Raw genomic sequence first — 18,593 nt, forward strand, 5'->3', positions numbered from 1 at the left:
TTAATTTTTTTCTGTACACACCTTTGTCAATGTAAAATACAGGTGCTGTGAATATGAGAGATTATGATTAGGTTTTCTAAAGAAAACATACAGGGTCATTGCGTACACGGAGGTTTCTACAACGAAAATTGTCTAGATAGTCTTTGTTTCGGGGCATGTTCGGCATTATTACCCACCTTGCTGTTTGCAGTGGGGCAGGCATTACCCATCAGCTGGCTTTTTGCTTGTGTCTAGGAGGAGGGGCATGTTTCACAGGTTCTCTATTGCACATGGTTGCTTTAATTTTCAATATAATCTTTAACTTTTATCTTTAATATTATCAACTAGATTGATATATCAGTCTATCAATCTAGATCAGTGGTGGTGAACCTTTGGCACTCCAGATGTTATGGACTACAATTCCCATCAGCCCCTACAATTGGCCATACTGGCAGGGGCTGATGGGAATTGTAGTCCATAACATCTGGAGTGCCAAAGGTTCGCCACCACGGATCTAGATACTAGATTGTCAATCTAGATTGACAAATTGACAATCAAGATTGACTGATAGATTGACACTAAAAAGGTGAACTATTGAAGAAAAGTATTGAATACATCTGTACACTTTGCCAGAACACTGATTGTGTTTTATGGAGGGAAGTGTGGGGGAGTAATGGTGGCGTCCAAACTGCAGAAACGCAAAAAGACAATATGAACTGCCGTTTCCTAAGCTCCCAAGTTCATGATCGTCTGCCTACCAATGTGTTGCAAACCCAAGCATCAAGACCCGTGGGATTTTCCTGGTGTGGTTTGGGATCGCTGATTGCTTATGTATTAAATTTTGAGGCTAGAGACATCCCAGTTTGTTGATCAAATGCAGGGGCAAATCGGGTGATTGGACTGATGGCCTAGTCTTATTATTTTTATCTTTTAAAAGTGTTAGTATCAATTTATCTATCTATCTACTGATATGGTTATTTTAAAAAATATAATCTAAAGATATGCAGGATCGGGGAGACCACGGGCAGTAGAAATGATATGTCAGGACAAGAAGTGGGAAGTAGTCAGCAACAGGGAGGAGGCTGAGGGAAAGTGTGCAAAGCAGTGCAAAAGAGAGGGTGCGTGTGTGGGGGAAAGACTAGGCAGGCTGGCTGATGGCAGAGGGAAGAGATCCGGGGCAAAGCTGTGCCCACCTTGCCTTACCCCTCTACTCCCTCGCACTGCCCCGCTCTGGCAGTGAAGTAAAATTGAAATCATGCTACACAGGGAGAGGTTGGAAAGCAGGGCTAGAGGAATTACATCTGTACAAGAAATTTTGCTGCAGCAGACATTCACCTCCAACACTCAGCAAACACCTTGTGCATAATTAGCCACAGTCTAGAAATTTCTCATTGGAGTATTCTTTTCTGGGATTTACAACACAGCACCTTCACTGTCTCCAGTTCAGCAAGAATTGTTTTGACTGCACAGACAACAGGAGAGAGTACTTAGGAGCAGGATGCTATCATAGGGATGCCAGCCTCCAGGTGGGACTTGGGGACCCCCTAGCAGCTCAATCTCCAGACTATAGAGATAATGTCCTATGACATTATACCACACTGAGGTCCCTGTTCTCTACAGGTTCCATCCTCAGATCTCCAGGAGTTTCCCAACCGGGATCTGGCAACCCTTCTCCCCCATCCCCAGCCAGTGGCCAGGGGGGACTTGGCTACCCTAGTTACCCATATCAGCCTCTAATTTGCAATTTATAATTTTTTTGGAAGAAAAGAAGCTTTAACTTTATCACTAACCTTGTTCCTGAACAGTGAATAGTTTTGTATTATGACCACGTCTAATGCCACACTGCCAAAAATATTTATGTTCATTACAATTGCATTTCTGCTTTGCTACCTCATTGCTAAGGAAGGCCCAATATGATACAAATGGTATATTAAGGTATATTACAGGATAAAAGTTTTGTGTTTTAATTATAGCAGAAAATCATGATTATAAAAAAGCATAGGTGTGTGCAGACTCTAAAATAGAATAATAGCATGCCATATTTGTATAAGCTGCTGGAATTGTTTCATTGTGTTTTACATGCAAAATAGTAGATAGCATAGGGTCACTGTGTACCTACTAATAGTGGATAACCTCTCAGTGATTTCAGCCGCTGCCTGTCAACATTCAGCTGTTTGGCCGGTGGAAATAGGTTGGCCAAAAGAGAGGTGCTAGTGATCTGCATCAGTGCTTGATAACGTCACTTCTGCCTTGATGTGGAAGTACCAGTATTGTATGGGGAGGGGGGCAGAATCCCATTTCTACAATAGGCTTTAGCTTCTGGCTATAAACTACAGGACAAAAATATGTTTAGGGGAAGGCGTGTGTGGCTTTGCACCTGCTTTGCCATCTGAATGCAAGCATTTGAACAGTCTTTTCAACTTCATTTTTCTACCAGTTTCTCTTCACACCATGAATGCTGGATGGAGAATACACTTATAAATCTCCCTTCCATCTGGTTTAGAAATCACAATTTCAAACATACAAAATTTATTTTATTTTTATGTCTTATTTGATTTGTACTCCACTTTTTCTATTTCTGTTCTCCCTCTATCATTCATAGGTGCTGGGGTAATTTATTTATAGGGCTGGCGTAACAGTCTATGCTGGTTTAGAAAGCAGCCCTTGTGCCTACAAGATGCTCAAGCATCATAGTTGGATCCTTAATAGAACTGGGTACTGGTTGAAACTGGCATTTAAGTGTGAAGACTTGAATGAAATTTTGAACAACCCTGCTCATGTGCCACTTACTTGTTTTAAAATCTGGTGTATTACCTCAACAACTGTGATAAAGTGTCACATTATCCAACATCAGTGGTTCAGTATGCTGGGTTTTATTTTGCAACGTTAGACATGGCTGCCTCCTGCCCTGGATCATTAGTTGTATAACTTACAATATTAAATCCATCTGTAATGAAAATAGACAAATGGATTTTACAGCCGAAACGTATCACTTACTGAAAGAAGTATACACTATAAACAATAACATTGAGTCAGCCTTTAATGAATTTCAAGCAAACACGCAGAATATGTTTGTTGATATTTACTGGGTAGCATCTGTGTAACTGGGTTCTAACATGATTATGCTTTTTACAGCCCTTTGCTGCCACCTGACGTTTTCAGCTGAAATAGTCTTAAAACTCTGCTTGCCTTTCTTTTCTTTTTCCTTTGGGCATTCACGTTGCGCTTTCAGAAAACATAGTTACAGGAAGCTGATTTACACAGTGAGAGAAAGCAGCCTTCCAGTTGCATTCAGGATGGTCTTAAGAGAATCCAAATTAGTCATGGCTAGGAAATACTCTCACTGTGACTGGATGGCTTTGGGCTCTGCTGCATACTTGAACTAACCTGCCTTGTGAAATTGTTGTGCAGCTAAAATGGAGAACCAGGTATGCTGAATACTAAGGAAGAAGGGTGGGATAAAAATATGATTTATAGAAGGGGTCAACTGGGCTTCTGCCTCTTTAGGACCAAGATGTTCTATAAACAAAGACATTCGTTCCAGAAATCCCAGATGCAGACACTGAGGTTCCATATATCCTACCACAGTCTTCCTACACCACTTCCCGAAGTCAGCAGGGAATCTTTGGGACATTTCAATTACAGCAGAGAACTTTAACTGGCATAAGGCAGTTACTGGATCTTTAGAATGCATGCATAACAGAAGCATTTGGGAATTTTTCCCACACTCCTTGGATTCTGGGGAAACACATTGCAATGTCATGTGAGGGCTTATACAATAGATATCTGCAGCCAGAGTATAACTAATCAGAAACTTGAATAAACCTCTGTTTTGTTGTATTTTCAACTGGATGATGACTGGAATCATCAGGAAGTTGTGGGTTTTCCAGGCTGTGGGGCCATGCTTTGATCGTTTTTGATCCCAAGGTTTTGTCCACTTTTGTGGCTGGCATCTTCAGAGGAATATCACAGGAGAGAAACACATCTTACTGTGACATGCCTCTGAAGATGCCAGTCGTAGGTGGATTCTGCACAGCATATGTATAATGAGTTGCAGTCGTTATGAAGGAACTCATTTTCCTTTTCTCCAGTACCCTTCACCCATTCTGGCAGTGATAAAAGCCCATAGAAACAATCCAGGTGCTTTTGTGCCTTTGCATGTAGACACTTCTCTCTTTTTTAAAAAAAATTCCTGCAACATATGCCTAGCTGCACAGGCATAAAGAAACGACCCCTAATACCATGCGATTGTCCCACAATCCAATTGGATGCACCTGCATAGCTGTGCATGCGTAACACAAAAAAGAAGAAAGAAAAAGGAAATGGGACCTCCCTGCAACTGCCAGGCAATAATGAAAGTGTTGTTGTAGACTGGTCATACTCACTGTTACTGGGAGGAAACATGCTTGGGGGACTTTGAATACTGTTGGGCACTCAACAAATCTGCCCCCAACCTGCTGGGTGACCTGTACAGAATGGCAGGCGAGCAGCTTCTCCCTGACATTGGATGGCTAGGAACTTAACATGAACGGCTGGAAGCAGAGGTGTATGGTGGAAAAATGGTGCCTGGAGATAGCTGTTCTCCTGCTATGTCAGGGGGAGGGGCTCAGGAGGGTGGCCCCCGAGCCCCCACCCCAGGCCTCGCCCCCCTCCCGGATCCCAGCCAGCAGTCTCTTCTGCCCTCCCCTCTGGGGAGAGCAGAAGCAACTGAAAGGCTCCATCGTCGGCTCCTTTGCTTTTAAGCCCAAAGCTCCACCCCCATGCTTATTAAAGCAAAGAAGCTGAGGAAAGAGCCTTCCAGTTGCTTCTGCCATCTGAGCTGTGCCATCTGAGCTGTGGAGGCTTATCTGGGGAATTCAGATTAGCCTGTGCACTCCAACACACTAGCTGGGTGACCTTGGGCTAGTCACAGTTCTTCTGAGCTCTCTCAGCCCCACCTACCTCACAAGGTGTCTGTTGTGAGGGGCGAAGGGAAAGGAGTTTGTAAGCCCCTTTGAGTCTCCTATAGGAGAGAAAGAGGGGATATGAATCCAACTCTCCTCCTCCTCCTCCTCTCCCCAGAGGGGAGGGCAGAAGGGACTGCCAGCTGCTGGCTGGGAGTCGGGAGCCAGGAGTGGGGGGTGAGACTTGGCGGCTTCCAACCTCCTTGGGCTTCCTTTTCCCCACCCATGTTGATGATGGTGGGGCTGAGGGCACCCGAAGATGATGAGGACTTCCTGCTGCCTTGCCATCTTCCTGGTCACATGAGGGGGCAATTTTGCACCCCAACATGACCTGATTACTGGCACCCAGGGACAGAGTGTACCCCCTGTCCCTAGGCAGATATGCCACCGGCTGGAAGGCAGGGAAATAAAGTGTCTCCTGCCAGTTGTGTTCATGTACGAGCACCTCCAACCTGGGATTGTCTAAATAAGGATAGCTGGTTTAGCAATTTTTGTAAATCCTGGTTGAGGGGAATGAAACAGGCCAGACTTATTTTGGGAACCGGACATGTGCTAAGCCCCCCCCCCCGCCCCCCGGTTTATATAGCATCCTACACTCATTATATTTGGGCTGTGTGGAATCCCACCACAGATGCAGGTAAAAGGTAAGGAGCAGAAACTACCAAACCATGATCACACAGCCAGAAAACTCACCACAGTCAATTCTCTTGTTCAATAGTCCCTCTAATAGTCCCTCTAACTGTGCTGTGGTGCTATGCGGAAGTTCCCCAGTGCTATCTGAAACTGAGCTGCCCAGGAGAACTCCTCCTGCTGGGTGGCCCTTATCTGTGCGGCGCTGATGTGGTGGTTGCTCTCTTGTTTACCCTCTTGTTTGTTATTGTTTCAGTTTAGAAAATGAATGTCTTTTAGTAATGTTAAAAAATATTCAGATCCATGAAAGAGCAAGGTACATCTTTCTGCAAACCTGAAAAGGGCCCTAGGTTTGCAGAAAAATGTGAAATTAAAAAACATCAACATGGGAATGGGAAGGGGGGGAGGTTCAAAAACCTGAAAATTATAAAAGGAGCCCCTTTGGCTTTAAGCTACAGATTCCCTCAGCAGCCACTGCTAATCAGCCATTGCATCCCAGGCTATATAATTCATTGGGGCAAGACCTGGCTCCACCCTCTAAAACAGTCATTTTCTCCATGGGGACAATTCACTGTCATCTGAAGTTCAGTTGTAATTCTGATGTAATTCTGTGAAATCTCCAGGTTCTGGAAGCAGCCTCCAGGTGACTTGATTCTATCAAACTTACATGACTCAAATAGGAAAAATGCTAAGTGACGGAAAAGACAGAGAGTGGAGGAAAGGGCATGGGAGAAAGAAGAGTGAGGGAAACTTTGGCATACAATGTGTGTGGGGGGGCGGGGGGGGGAAGGACACAGGTTAATATTAACCACAACTGGGGTAAAGTTCTCACATGACCTGGGGACAGGAAAAGCTGACAGCTGCTGGTATGTAAGAGTTCTGAGAAAATGATGCAAGACAAGCATTAACATTTTAATTAAACACCTGAATATAACCTGCAGCCCTAATACATAGACATTTTTTTAACCGAGGGTTAACAATACAGTTTGTGAAATTCCTATTTTTTTCATTTGTTTCCCATTAGAAATGACTTAATTTCAAAAAATTTTACATTATTTTGACGTCTAAATTATACAAGACATGAATGAAACAAAGTGAGAAACAGACAAACTGGAAGCATGAACAATGAAACAGAGAAAGTGAAAACACATGTTAATAACATATAAAAACAAATAGAAAACAATATTCTAATAGTTGACCAAATCTATGGTTACTTAAATCCAGTGGCTAGAACTGTGAACAGGCAAGAAAGAGCCCTAAGTTTGCAGAAAAATGTAAAACCTGAAAAAAAACCCCATATTGTGGGTTAATAAAACCAGAAAATGACAGAGGGAGGGCCTGTAGCTTTCAGGAACTAACTCCCTCAGTGGCTATTGCTAGCCAACCACACTATTCTAGGCTGTGTTTCTGTGAGAAAAAAAAGTCCTTTCCAGGCCTATTTGGATCTTTGAGGGAGTACTCATTGGGGCCAGGCTAAGATTGCCAGCTCCAGTTTGGGAGATTACTGAAGATTTTTTGGTGGATTCTAAGGAGGGCAGGGTTTAGGTGAAGAAAGGCCCTAGCCAAATGCACTGCCATAGAGCCTACCCTCCAAAGCAATCAGTTTTTCCAGGGAGTCAGTTCTCTGTCATTTGAAGTTTAGATGTATTTCTTGAAGATTTCCAGATCCCACTAGGACCATGGTGGCGAACCTTTGGCACTCCAGATGTTATGGACTACAATTCCCATCAGCCCCTGCCAGCATGGCCAATTGGCCATGCTGGCAGGGGCTGATGGGAATTGTAGTCCATAACATCTGGAGTGCCAAAGGTTCGCCACCACTGCACTAGGAGGTTGACAACCCTAGGCCTGGAAGCAACCTCTGGGTTACTTGATACCACCTGACTTGCATGATTCAACTAGGCCTGGCTGCTTATTATTGTTCAACAGCAGCCATTCTATGAAAGTCAGTGTAGTGTAGCAGTTACAGCTTCAGAATAGAATTTGGAGACTCAGGTTCAAATCCCTATATTGTCAGGAGGCCTAAATACAGGGATAGCTTTTGCTGCTTGTGTCTCACTGTGGGGAGGGGGGTAAGGGTTAATGCTGTTTCTAACTGTCTTTCCTAGCTGCTGTGGAATGTCTGCACTTCGCAGGTGTCTTCAAGGTCACGGACTGGTTTTCACATGGTTATCAACATGCATTCTATGTGGGGCGCTCTTTCCCATGGGGGGGGGTGGTTGCCCGCTTGACTATAATTGCTGTGTGAATTCCGACTCCTGTATTCTTGGCTTTGCCAACTGCAGACCTCTCGTTTCAATAAACTACTGTTCTATACAACACGAGTTTGTTGATTGACTGGGGGTTCTGACATATATACTGTGGCAGCTCACTGGGTGACTTTCAACAAATCACATACTTTCAACCTAATCTTCTCACAGAGTTGTACGGATAAAGAGTGGAAAATAATGTAAGTTGCTTTGGGTCCCACTGTGGAAAAAGGGAGGTATATATGACGTAAATAAATTTAGCTGAAGAGGGGAGGCAGATAAAAGGTAAGTTGGTGAATGCCTGAGAAGGAGAGGATAAGGCAGGGACCTATTGTGCAGGCACTACTAGCCCTGTGGTAGCTCACTCTGCTTTGCCGTTTCCCCACAGCTGGCTGTTCTAACTAGCTCCTTCTCCAGGAAGGATGAAGGGAGAAAGGGCAGGAATAGAGATTGGTCAGACCAATCACCAGTCTCCCTTCCTCCTCTGGCTGTAGCTCCTGCGGCAGCTGCTGCAAGAGGAGAGAGAGGCTTGTTGCTCTCAGTGCTCCCTTTTCCAGGGTATTTCAATATTAGGGTATTTTGATATTCCTTTATTAGATCTATCATTAGATCTGATACTGTACAACTGGTTAAAGTTGAATTTTTTAAAAAAGCCCTCCCAATCATTGGCGAGAACAGATCATTGGCGAGAACAGAAGTTGGGAGAGGCTGGGTGGAGCCAAAAAACCCCAAGCAAAGAACAACACAGGGCCATTTCTTTCATCCTCCCTGTAAAGCGGGGGAAAGGTCTTGTGAAACGGTCTGATGTCTTATGTATATGTAAAACTTTGTTATTTTGGCACCCAAACTAGCTGCATCTTGCATTTTAGCTCCTTTAATAAGCAGATGTATTTCATTTAGTGTACTATAAGTACTTCAAGAATAAATGTTGGGACATGTGAGGAAATTAAGCAAAGCACAATATTCCATTTGATAAAAATAGCTCACAATTTTTGGATACTGAGAAAATGTAGAAAATGTAAATGCAGGATACCCAAGAGATTCAGATACAAGAAAGCATGCCGACACATTAATATTTAATAAATATTAATTTGAAACTAATCTTGTGATCTTTTGGCAAATGAGTCAGTTAGGAGAAGTGAGAAATATTCAACAATGCACAGTTTCGTTCCTGCCCTCTTTAATTAGTCCTTTGCTGGCATCACATTTAAATGAAACAGGGCAAAGGTAAAATGAATTATAAAGTGAGCTGTTTTCTCCGACTTTGCCCCAGCGAAGTACTTTGAGCTAATTTTATGGGTAGAATCAGTGCTGCATTTGAGCACTCACCTGAGAGAGGGTGTGAGGTTTCTCATCTCACTGCCAATTGGCTATAGCATCAGATTATGGAGAGATAAAAGCAGGAACAAAGTTGACATTTGGTGAAAGGGAGCTCTGGGTTCTTCAGAATTTCACAGGCTTAATCATCATAACAGAGAAAATGTCAGGTATTCCTTACCATCTCTTGCTCCTGTGTCTTGGGTTCTCTTTTGCTTATGTGCTGATGAAAGTCATCCAATTGTATTACAAGAAACAAGCACATCTTAAGGCTCTGGAGAGTTTCCCAGGTCCTCCACCCCACTGGCTGTATGGTAACATCCCCCAGGTAAGGGAAAGGAGAGGTAAATATATAAGAGATATGGGTGAATTTTGGACATCATAGGAAGCTTACTTCTCAATGTGTATTCAAATAACTTTGACTGCTTTTAAGGTGGTGTTATGTGACAGCAAGTGTTGTGAATTCCATAAGCATGACCTTGTTTAAATATTAACAAGACTTACAAGAAATTATCTAAATGATCTAAGCAGAGCTGATGAAATTCTGCAGTAGCACTGAGCAACCTCCTTCAACCATGCTTTGTGATGCTTGATCAAGTGGAAAAGTGGCATAAAATGTGTTTAAAAAATAAACATGTCTATACTGCTTCAGCAATTGGTCCTACTAGACTTATACCAGTGTGGTGCACAGGTCAGAGTGTAGGACTAGGATCTGTGAGACTTTGGGTTGGAAGTCTGCACTCAGCCATGGAAGTTGGCTGGATGACTTTGGGACAGTTACTTTCTCTCTCCGTCTAGCCTACAGCATAGGATTGTTGTTGTTAGATATAATGGAGAAGGGAAAGTAATGTTGTGAGCTACTTTGGGTTCCCATTAAGGAAAAAAATATTGTATGCATATCAAAATAAAGTAATATAATAATAATAATAATAATAAGCCTTTATTTGGCATAACAATAATCATAACAATAAAAAACCTGAGATAAAAGGTATACAAATACAAAGGTTTAAGATAAAAGGTATACAAATACAAAGGTTTAAGATAAAATATAAATTATTGATTGTGCATCACCTCCAGTAAAAATTGTGCAACCAATTCACAAGTTTCATTGTCAGAATTGTCCAGAAGAAAAGGAAGTCTACTTGATTCTTCCATTTCACTAGGTATCCTAGAAAGAATGTTGGAAATAAAGTAATATTTGGAACCAACATGTTGCAACCCAGAGTTTTCATGTTTGTACCCTAGTTGCTTCCTGTAGGAGGGATATGTGTGGATGAAAGGTCTAAGTAGTCCTGTAGGTTAGGATGAATCAAATGCATGCTAAAAAGACAGAAGGTTGTAACTGGAAATAAAATTCCCATTACAGATCACCAGCCACAGAGAAGAATTAAACATTATGTTGAATTGGGCTGAGAAATACCCCTATGCTTATCCACGATGGTTTGGGGGATTTTTATGTTTCTTAATCGTCAATCATCCTGACTATGCCAAAGCAATCTTTGGCAGAGGAGGTAAGCTAGGTATATTTCAACTAATGGCTGTGTTTAGTTGGAATTTTCATAGAATATTTTCTAAACTTTGTTTCATGCATATAGACATTTCTACACTGGATTCTTCTTTATATTAACATCTCACCACTTTTCATCTGGGAAAGGATAAATCATCTCGACAATGTAGGCTTTATATGTTAACTGCAGCATAATTCACTTAAAATCTAATGTATCTAAACATATTACATCTCCTATAATTTAAAGACATATGTTTTCAGTACGTGCCGCTAGGTTCAATAGGAAGCAACAATATTCTGAGCAAGATTTAAAGATCTTATCTTGGATATATTTAAGATAAAGGCTGTAAATCTATGTATACATGTTATGTTTCAGGCCCCATTGAATTCAGTGGAACTATGTGTGCATATGCGTGCACGTGCATGTGTGTGTGCGGTCAAATCACAGATGACTTATGGCAACCCCACAAGGTTTTCAAGGCACAAGACTTTAGGAGGTGGTTTGCCATTTCCTCTCCCCTGCATGAACAAAGAATGTTCTGGGAGGAATGTGACTGGCTCAGGATCACCCAGCAGGCTTCATGTGGGGGAGTGGGGAATTGAACTTGGTTCTCCAGATTAAAATCCAAAGCAAACTGTTATCATCATATGTGTATCTGATGAAAAGCTACAGCAATGTTATTACTACACTGCACATGGAAGAAGAAACACTTGCAGCAATAACCTAGTGAAGCTTTCTTGTGGTTCAGTTACTGTACCTTTCATGGTAGAGCTGAAGAGATGCTAACCGGAAAAAACAGTAGGCAAAGAAGTGTAATTTTGCTGTTCTCTGAGACTTTTTAAAATGTGCAACACCTATAAAGGCATTTCTCTACAGTGTTCTGAGAGGCCATAGGTCTTATAGTCAGTGGTGGGATTCAGCTGGTTTGCACCACTTTGGCAGAACAGGTTGTTAAAATAGTGCTTGTAAACAAGCAGCTGTTAAATTATTTGAATCCAACCCCTGAAACCGGTTGTTAAATTATTTGAATCCCACCACTGGTTATAGTGCCTTCTTGTATTTGCTACTGTTTACCAATTGTTTTCACTGCCACTAAAGGCTCTCTAAACGCCTTAGACTTCTTAAGCCCTTTTTGCATGGACCAATTAAAGTGGGATAACACTGGTAAAAAAACTTGGGCAGGGGGGGCTTTTTACGGATCTTGATTCTAATGTGGATCTGCTCCATAACCCCCCAGGGTTATTCAAGAATTGAGATATGTGCGATTCTTTAGTTTTAATGCGCCTTGAACTTGCGGCTGAACAAACGGCCTTGGCTGTGAGGCATGTTAGGTGGCTGCGATCCAACAAGAGAATCGCAGTTCCTGGCTCCCATATGTGGAGCCATGCAGGGAGAAGGGGCCCTTTCATGAGCCTAGGGGTCAGTCATGCTTGCTTCCAAAGCTGCACATCAGAGGGAGGAAGGGACCTCCAAAAAACCCCGCACCTCTGTGTGAAGGCGTGTGCCCTGTTCCACTGGACAGCCAACCATGCGAATGGGCCAGGATGAAGATGGGTTCATGTAACCTGCCTTTCACCCTCTTTTATTTTGCTGTGCATGGGGCCTTAGTTGAACCCAAAAAACGGGAAGACTTATTTGTATTTGGTAGAGGGACAGAACAGTCAGCACATGGAGGCTACTCTGAGGTAAAATTCTTTGTTCTAACACTGCAATTCAGATGGGTCTCTCTCTCTCTCTCTCTCTCTCTCTCTCTCTCTCTGTGTGTGTGTGTGTGTGTGTGTGTGTGTGTGTGTGTGTGTGTGTGTGTGTGTGTGTGTGTGTGTGTGTGTGTGTGTGTGTGTGTGTGTGTGTGTGTGTGTGTGTGTGTGTGTGTGGGCGTAGGCAGCCAGGGATGGCACCACAAAAGGAGGAAAAGTTTAAATCCCCCTGACCACCTGAATCATTCCATGGAACAAGTAAGCTTATAACACACTTTTGTGCAGCATAAGTCTGTTGGGCCAGGGGTCAGCATCCCCAGGGAGGAATGCCGATGGAAGTTGATTAAAGTTGGCCTCATTCCTGGGAATGCCCAGCCCCACCCTTGGCTCTGGCATCTGCTTGGACACTAGTGTAGATCCATGGCAACAGGGAATTCTGGGTTTGCCCACTGCAAAGCTGTGGGATGGCAGGAAGCTGGTGTTTCCCGTCCCCAGTTGGCACCCCTCATACTGACAGAGGGGGCAAATGAGTTGGTGTAGCCCTCCACTGCTCCCACAGCACAGTTGCCCTCTGGATCAGCCTCTAAGTAAAACTTCTGTTTGCTCTTGAACACAAAGTTTATTTAGAAGTAAAGCAGTGTAACAGTTTCCATCAAGTTCATAAATGTAATGGTTTCGGATAGGTGCAGTTTTTCTTTCTTTAAAATTGCTTTAATAGACCTAGTCATAAGGCCTTATTTTTTTCACTTGTTGCTTAGACTAATAATTTCTACACATTTTAATTTCCTAAATGGTTACTTAGGCTTATAACATTCACAAAGAACCAATATTCTCACTCTTAACCTACTCAACCCTCTTCCCACACACACTGGAGTACACTCTCTCAACAAACCAGTCAGTTCCACCGCTCTGCCAACTAATCATTAAACATTTCAATAATCTACCCAGCTTTCTGTTTCTTACTCTAGAGACCTACATTTTAACCCACAGCACATACATACAAAACCCGATGTTAAATAAAGGAAATAAAGCACATACAAAATATTTATAGAACAAAACACCACAATAATTACGTTTGTGCATGTGTGTATTTCTAATCACATATATCCTTTGAGGCACAGGAATTGGTGTGTGGGTATCACATGTGTTACATAGGGCACAGACTGAAAGGTATATAGCTTCTTGTGGCATCACAGAAGGAAAAAAGGCATAATCTCTGCTATGGCTCATGCTCCGCCCAGAGCCCCTTGGGATGGGGCGGTCTACAAATCTAATAAACAAACAAACAAACAAACAAACAAACAAACAAACAAACAAACAAACAAACAAACAAACAAACAAACAATATTAGTTGTTAAAAATAAAATGGCCCATAATATGGGTCAATATGGTCCATTTTGATGATATTCACTTTTAGTATAGATTCTATTTTGTCACATTGTTTTTACATCAATTTTGCAGATCCCAAGGCTAGAATTAACTATGAGAGTTTAACTCCTTGGATTGGTAAGTGTGCTTTTTTTCTGAGTGAATTCTTTATTCAGCATTTTTATGTGCAAGTTCAGGGGCAGTTATTGTAATTACAGGTGTGCAATTCCCCCCCCCCCCGCCCAATCTGGATATATTGGAGACAAAAAAAAATCAGCACTGTCCTTTTTTGGGGTTCCAAATACTGGTATAGCATTTGGATCTGTTTGGGGTTTTTTGGGGGTGGGGTAGGGTGGAATCTGACATTATTGACTTCTTGAAACTTGTGATTATTCTGTGGGAAGGCACCAGCAGCTGTGAAACAATTTTGGAGCTATTAACTTTTAAAAAAGCCCTCCAGCCTCACCCAGATATTTTCCCCATGGCCAATTGGCTGTGCTGGCAGGGGCTGATGGGAATTGTAGTCCATAACATCTGGAGTGCCAAAGGTTCGCCACCACGGCAATAGTCCCTTGATTTCAGATATATACAAATTCTTACCTTTGCTGGAGCATGTATAATAAAAAGCAGCAACCGAATAACCGGGTGCAGCCATTGCTGCCGGGGTGAGCCAAGGAGCAAAAATAGGCTTGCAAGCATGGCTTGATGGCATGCTACAGCAAAGGGGTGCATTGACTCCTCCGGCGCAGGAACTCCGGTAAAGGCGGGAGGAGCCTAGATATATAAAGAGCGCCTCACCCAGATCTCGCCCTTCCCGGCGGCGGGACTCAGAAAGGCGTGGTGTGCGATACTGAGTCGAGCGTAAGGCCTGGAAGGAGCCTAGTCACGGCCGTCTCTTGCTTCTGCTTGATCCAGCTTTCTGCTTTCTTGCTCAGCGTTTCTTTCTCAGCCTAACTTCTCTCTGAGCCCGCTTTCTTCCTAACCTAATTCTCCTCTATCCCTCCTTTTCCTCTTCCCAACTCCTCGGCCAGACTAGGACGGAGCCTTGGGGCACGATGCCTCCAAAACGTGCTAAAAGTAAGGAGCCCCCCCCCCGGGAGGAGCAGGCACCTTCGGGCAGGGCAAGGGCCCTTCTTAACAGGGTTCGAGCTCAGATGGGGCCTGAAGCCGTGGGGGAGGGTCCCGTGGTCGGACGCATCGGTGCGGCTGCGCGGGCGGCTACGGCCGCGGCCCTGGGCTTATCCCCAATAGGTAGGGGCAGAGCGGCGTGCGCTGTGGGGCAGCCCTCCTTACCCGGGGAAGCAGCTCCGATGGCTGAGCAACTGCAGGGCCCTAGCACTGTCTCCGCGGCCTCCGCGTCTGCCGGTGATCCAGCGCCCAACTCCAGCCTGGTGCGGAATTTGGCGGACACACTGCTCCACCTCTCCCAAGCCCTCGGCGGATCGTCTGGGAGCCTCGGGACCCCTGGCGGATCAGGGGACCCGGCACCATCCACGCCGGCGGCCGCTGGTGTGGTGGGAGCGGGCCCGTCGGAGCAGCCGGCGCAGGAACTCCAGTTGTCCCCTCCCGTGAGCACTTCCACGTCGGTTGACGCGTCCGTGGGGCCCTCGGAGCGGGAAGGCCGAAGGAGAAAGCGGTAGTCGCGGCACTCCCGGTCTTCTAGGCGGTCGTAGCTCGTCTTCATCGGGTGAGTCAACCGAGGATGACGACATGCAGGCTAGCGGGGAGTTTTGGTACCAAGGGGAAAAGGTGCCCACTCTTCCCCCCTGGCTAGCTAAGCGCAGACGCCTTCGGGGGTTGGAGGCACCACCTACCGGCCCGTCCCCTGACGACAATGGGAACCCTCCCAGGTCACATCTTCCCAGGAAACTTTGGGAACGGGCCCTAGGCGAATTACGCCCAGAAGCGTGTTCCGTACCTGCAATGAGGAGGGTGAAACCTGCAATGGTTTGTCTGGGGAGCCAAGCCCGGCAAAGAAGAGGAAGGACCCGTTAGCGGCTGAGCGCACTTTTAGTAACTGGTTGCAGGGCTTTACTGAGTACTTAGCCTTAATAGCGGCCTGGCACTTGATGGCTCATATGTCGCATGTGCTGCGGGCCCGATCCCTGGCCGGGGAACTCGCAACCATAGCCTATGACGAGGCAATCCGTAAGAACGCTTCTCATAAGAGCCGCTTCCGCTGGGACCTCATCCACGATCAAACCTGGATGGTCGTGGTCCAGCCTGCCATGAAAAGGGCCCAGGACTTCCCTGCCACCAACAGGCCTCCCCGAGGCTACCAGGGACGGGGGGTGGCAAAAGGGACTTGCTGGGAGTTCAATAGGGGCTCTTGTCAGCGACTCAAATGCAAGTACGAGCACGCTTGCTCCAATTGTTCCGGAAACCACAGCAGGGTGGGCTGCCTGAAACCGGCGGGCCGCCCTCCCTTTCGGCAGGCCCGGTTCCCTGGCGCCGGGCCCTCTCAGAAGGACGCCGGCGGCCAGGTCAGCGGTACCGCCCCCCAGAAGCATTGAAATCCCAGCCATGCTGCAGACCCTGGCCCCCACCCCCGTCCGGCTGGGGGTGTTGCAGGGGTGGCTGCAGCAATATCCCGACAGGTGCGCAGCACGCCTCTTGGGAGATGGCTTTGCATCGGGTTTCAGAATCCCTTACCAAGGGTGCAGGAAGGCTTACCATGCGAACAACCTGAAATCTGTCTTGGAGCACCCCGACGATAAGCTGGACAAGGAGGTGAGGGCTGGCCGGATCGCAGGTCCCTATAGCCAGCCTCCCCTAGCCAACCTGAGGGTCTCCCCCATTGGTGTAGGGCCAAAAAAGGGCCGCGGCAAGGCGGGATGCCCAGGAGAATTTCGCCTTATACAACATCTCTCCCATCTCCGGGGCGACTCAGTGAACGATTTCATAGACCCGGAGGTATGCTCCGTGCGGTATGCCACCCTGGATGAGGCCGTTGAAAGCGCTTATCCCAGACGAGCTGTGGAGGTGCATTGCTTTAAATGCGACATCCAGTCCATACTTCCGATCCTGCCCATCTCTCCCCTAGATTTCGAGCTGCTGGGCATCCACTTCCAAGGGCGGTGGTATGTGGATAAGGCAATGCCCATGGGATTCTCCATAGCCTGTGCCGCCTTCGAGGCCTTTAGCACTTTTCTGGAGTGGGCCTTTAGGCAAAGGGTGCCCTCTGGGTTAGTCACGCACTACTTGGATGATTTCCTGTTTGTTGGCAGGCAGGGCACCAGAGAGTGCGAGGTCGCCCTGGGCGCCTTTCAAGCATTGGCAGCCGAAATAGCGGTCCCCTTGGCACCCAATAAGACGGAGGGCCCCACTTTCGCCCTCAGCTACTTGGGCATACAGCTGGACACGGTCCATGGCACGTCCTCACTCCCCAGAGACAAGCTGCTCGCTCTAGCCAGCCTAATCCAGTCGATCATGCCCCTACGGAAGTGCAGAGTGCGTCTGGTGCAATCCTTACTGGGTCACCTTAATTTCGCCTTCAGGGTGGTGGCACCAGGCAGGGCCTTCTGCTCCCGGCTGGCAAGGTCAATGTCTGGCTGCAGGTCCCCTGACCACCACGTTAGAGTCACAAGGGGACTGAAAGAGGACCTGAAGGTTTGGTGATCCTTTCTCTCTGGCTTTAATGGCATCTCTTTGTGGCAGACATCCCTGGATCCCGGCCTTGAGTTACAGGTGCATTCTGACGCCTCAGGGGCCCACGGTTTCGGTGTATACTTTCAAGGACATTGGGCTCTGGCCCGCGGCTTGGCACGCACTGGGAATCACCAGGGACCTCACTTTTCTTGAACTGTTTCCCATCTTGGTGGCGGTGCACATCTGGCATGACTGCTGGCGGAACAAGAGGGTACTCTTCTGGTGCGATAACCAGGCGGTTGTGCATGTGGTGAACAGGCAATCTAGCAAATCTGCATGGGTTATGCGGCTGGTGCGCAATCTTGTCCTTACCTGCTTGACTCATAACATCTCCTTTAAAGCTTCTTTTGTTCCAGGTTTGCAGAATGAAATCGCTGACGCTTTATCTCGCCAGCAGGTGGATCGCTTCAGGCGCCTGGCCCCCGGGGCAGAGCTGTTCCCGGCGACAGTGCCGGCGGCCTTATGGAACCTTGGCAGCAAACTGTCATCACAGGCGTTTTGAATTCGTTGGCACCGGCCACGTGTAGACAATACGACAGAGCCGTGCGCGACTTCCAGAGTTATGCAGCAGCGACGGGGCGCACGGTCCACGGCGGGGTGGACACGGGACTCCTACTCGAATACCTAGTCCACCTCCATGGTCAAGGGATGCACCCATGGTCCATGGGGGTCCAGCTAGCGGGGATTGCGTTCTACTGCAGGCTCTCTGGCTTCCCAGACGTCACTAAATCATTTGTAGTCCGCCGGCTCGTGGCAGGCTGGCGGCGGGCGGGACCCAGCCAGAGGGACTTAAGGCGCCCCATCACTAGGGAGGTGCTATGAGCAGTCACGGGGGTGCTGCGTCAGGTGTGCGCTTCACGTTACGAGCACTTGCTCTTTGCAGCCGCCTTCCACTTGGCACATCATGGAGCTTTCAGGCCGGGGGAGCTGGTGGCCCCCACTAGGGAGCGGCTATCAAGCATGGTGCTCCAGAGACAGCACCTGATCCTGTCCGGGGATATGGTCTATGCATGGCTTGCCCATTCCAAAACCGATCAGGAGGGCCACAGTGCCTGGGTCATGATGCCGGTCTTGCCGGGTGATGTGCTCTGCCCCCTTGCCTCACTAACCACTTGGCTCCGCCACAGGCCGCGGCAAGGCGGGATGCTCCTGGTACATGAGGATGGTTCCCCCCTCACCAGGTTCCAGATGCTGGCGGTGCTGAGGGCTTGCCTGGCCCAGGCTGGGTTACCAGCCGCTGAGTTCGGCCTGCAC

General features: G+C 46.5%; 1 protein-coding gene across 3 annotated transcripts in view; it reads left to right on the forward strand.

Annotated features, from left to right (window-relative positions):
* Positions 1-9,234: 9,234 nt before the first annotated feature.
* LOC125433614 (cytochrome P450 4B1-like) overlaps positions 9,235-18,593 on the forward strand; it is a 30,796-nt gene continuing 21,437 nt past the window's right edge. The window contains exons 1-3 of one of the 3 annotated variants that reach the window (XM_048498277.1): positions 9,235-9,288; positions 10,485-10,629; positions 13,785-13,829. In XM_048498277.1, the coding sequence (XP_048354234.1) occupies positions 10,515-10,629; positions 13,785-13,829 (160 nt within the window). In that variant the 5' untranslated portion in view covers positions 9,235-9,288; positions 10,485-10,514. Of the gene's footprint in view, positions 9,447-10,484; positions 10,630-12,285; positions 12,312-13,784; positions 13,830-18,593 lie in introns of those variants that run through there. The other 2 variants (XM_048498276.1, XM_048498278.1) reach the window with 2 other exon arrangements.

This window comes from Sphaerodactylus townsendi, linkage group LG05, assembly GCF_021028975.2.
Source record: "Sphaerodactylus townsendi isolate TG3544 linkage group LG05, MPM_Stown_v2.3, whole genome shotgun sequence".
NCBI lineage: Eukaryota > Metazoa > Chordata > Lepidosauria > Squamata > Sphaerodactylidae > Sphaerodactylus > Sphaerodactylus townsendi.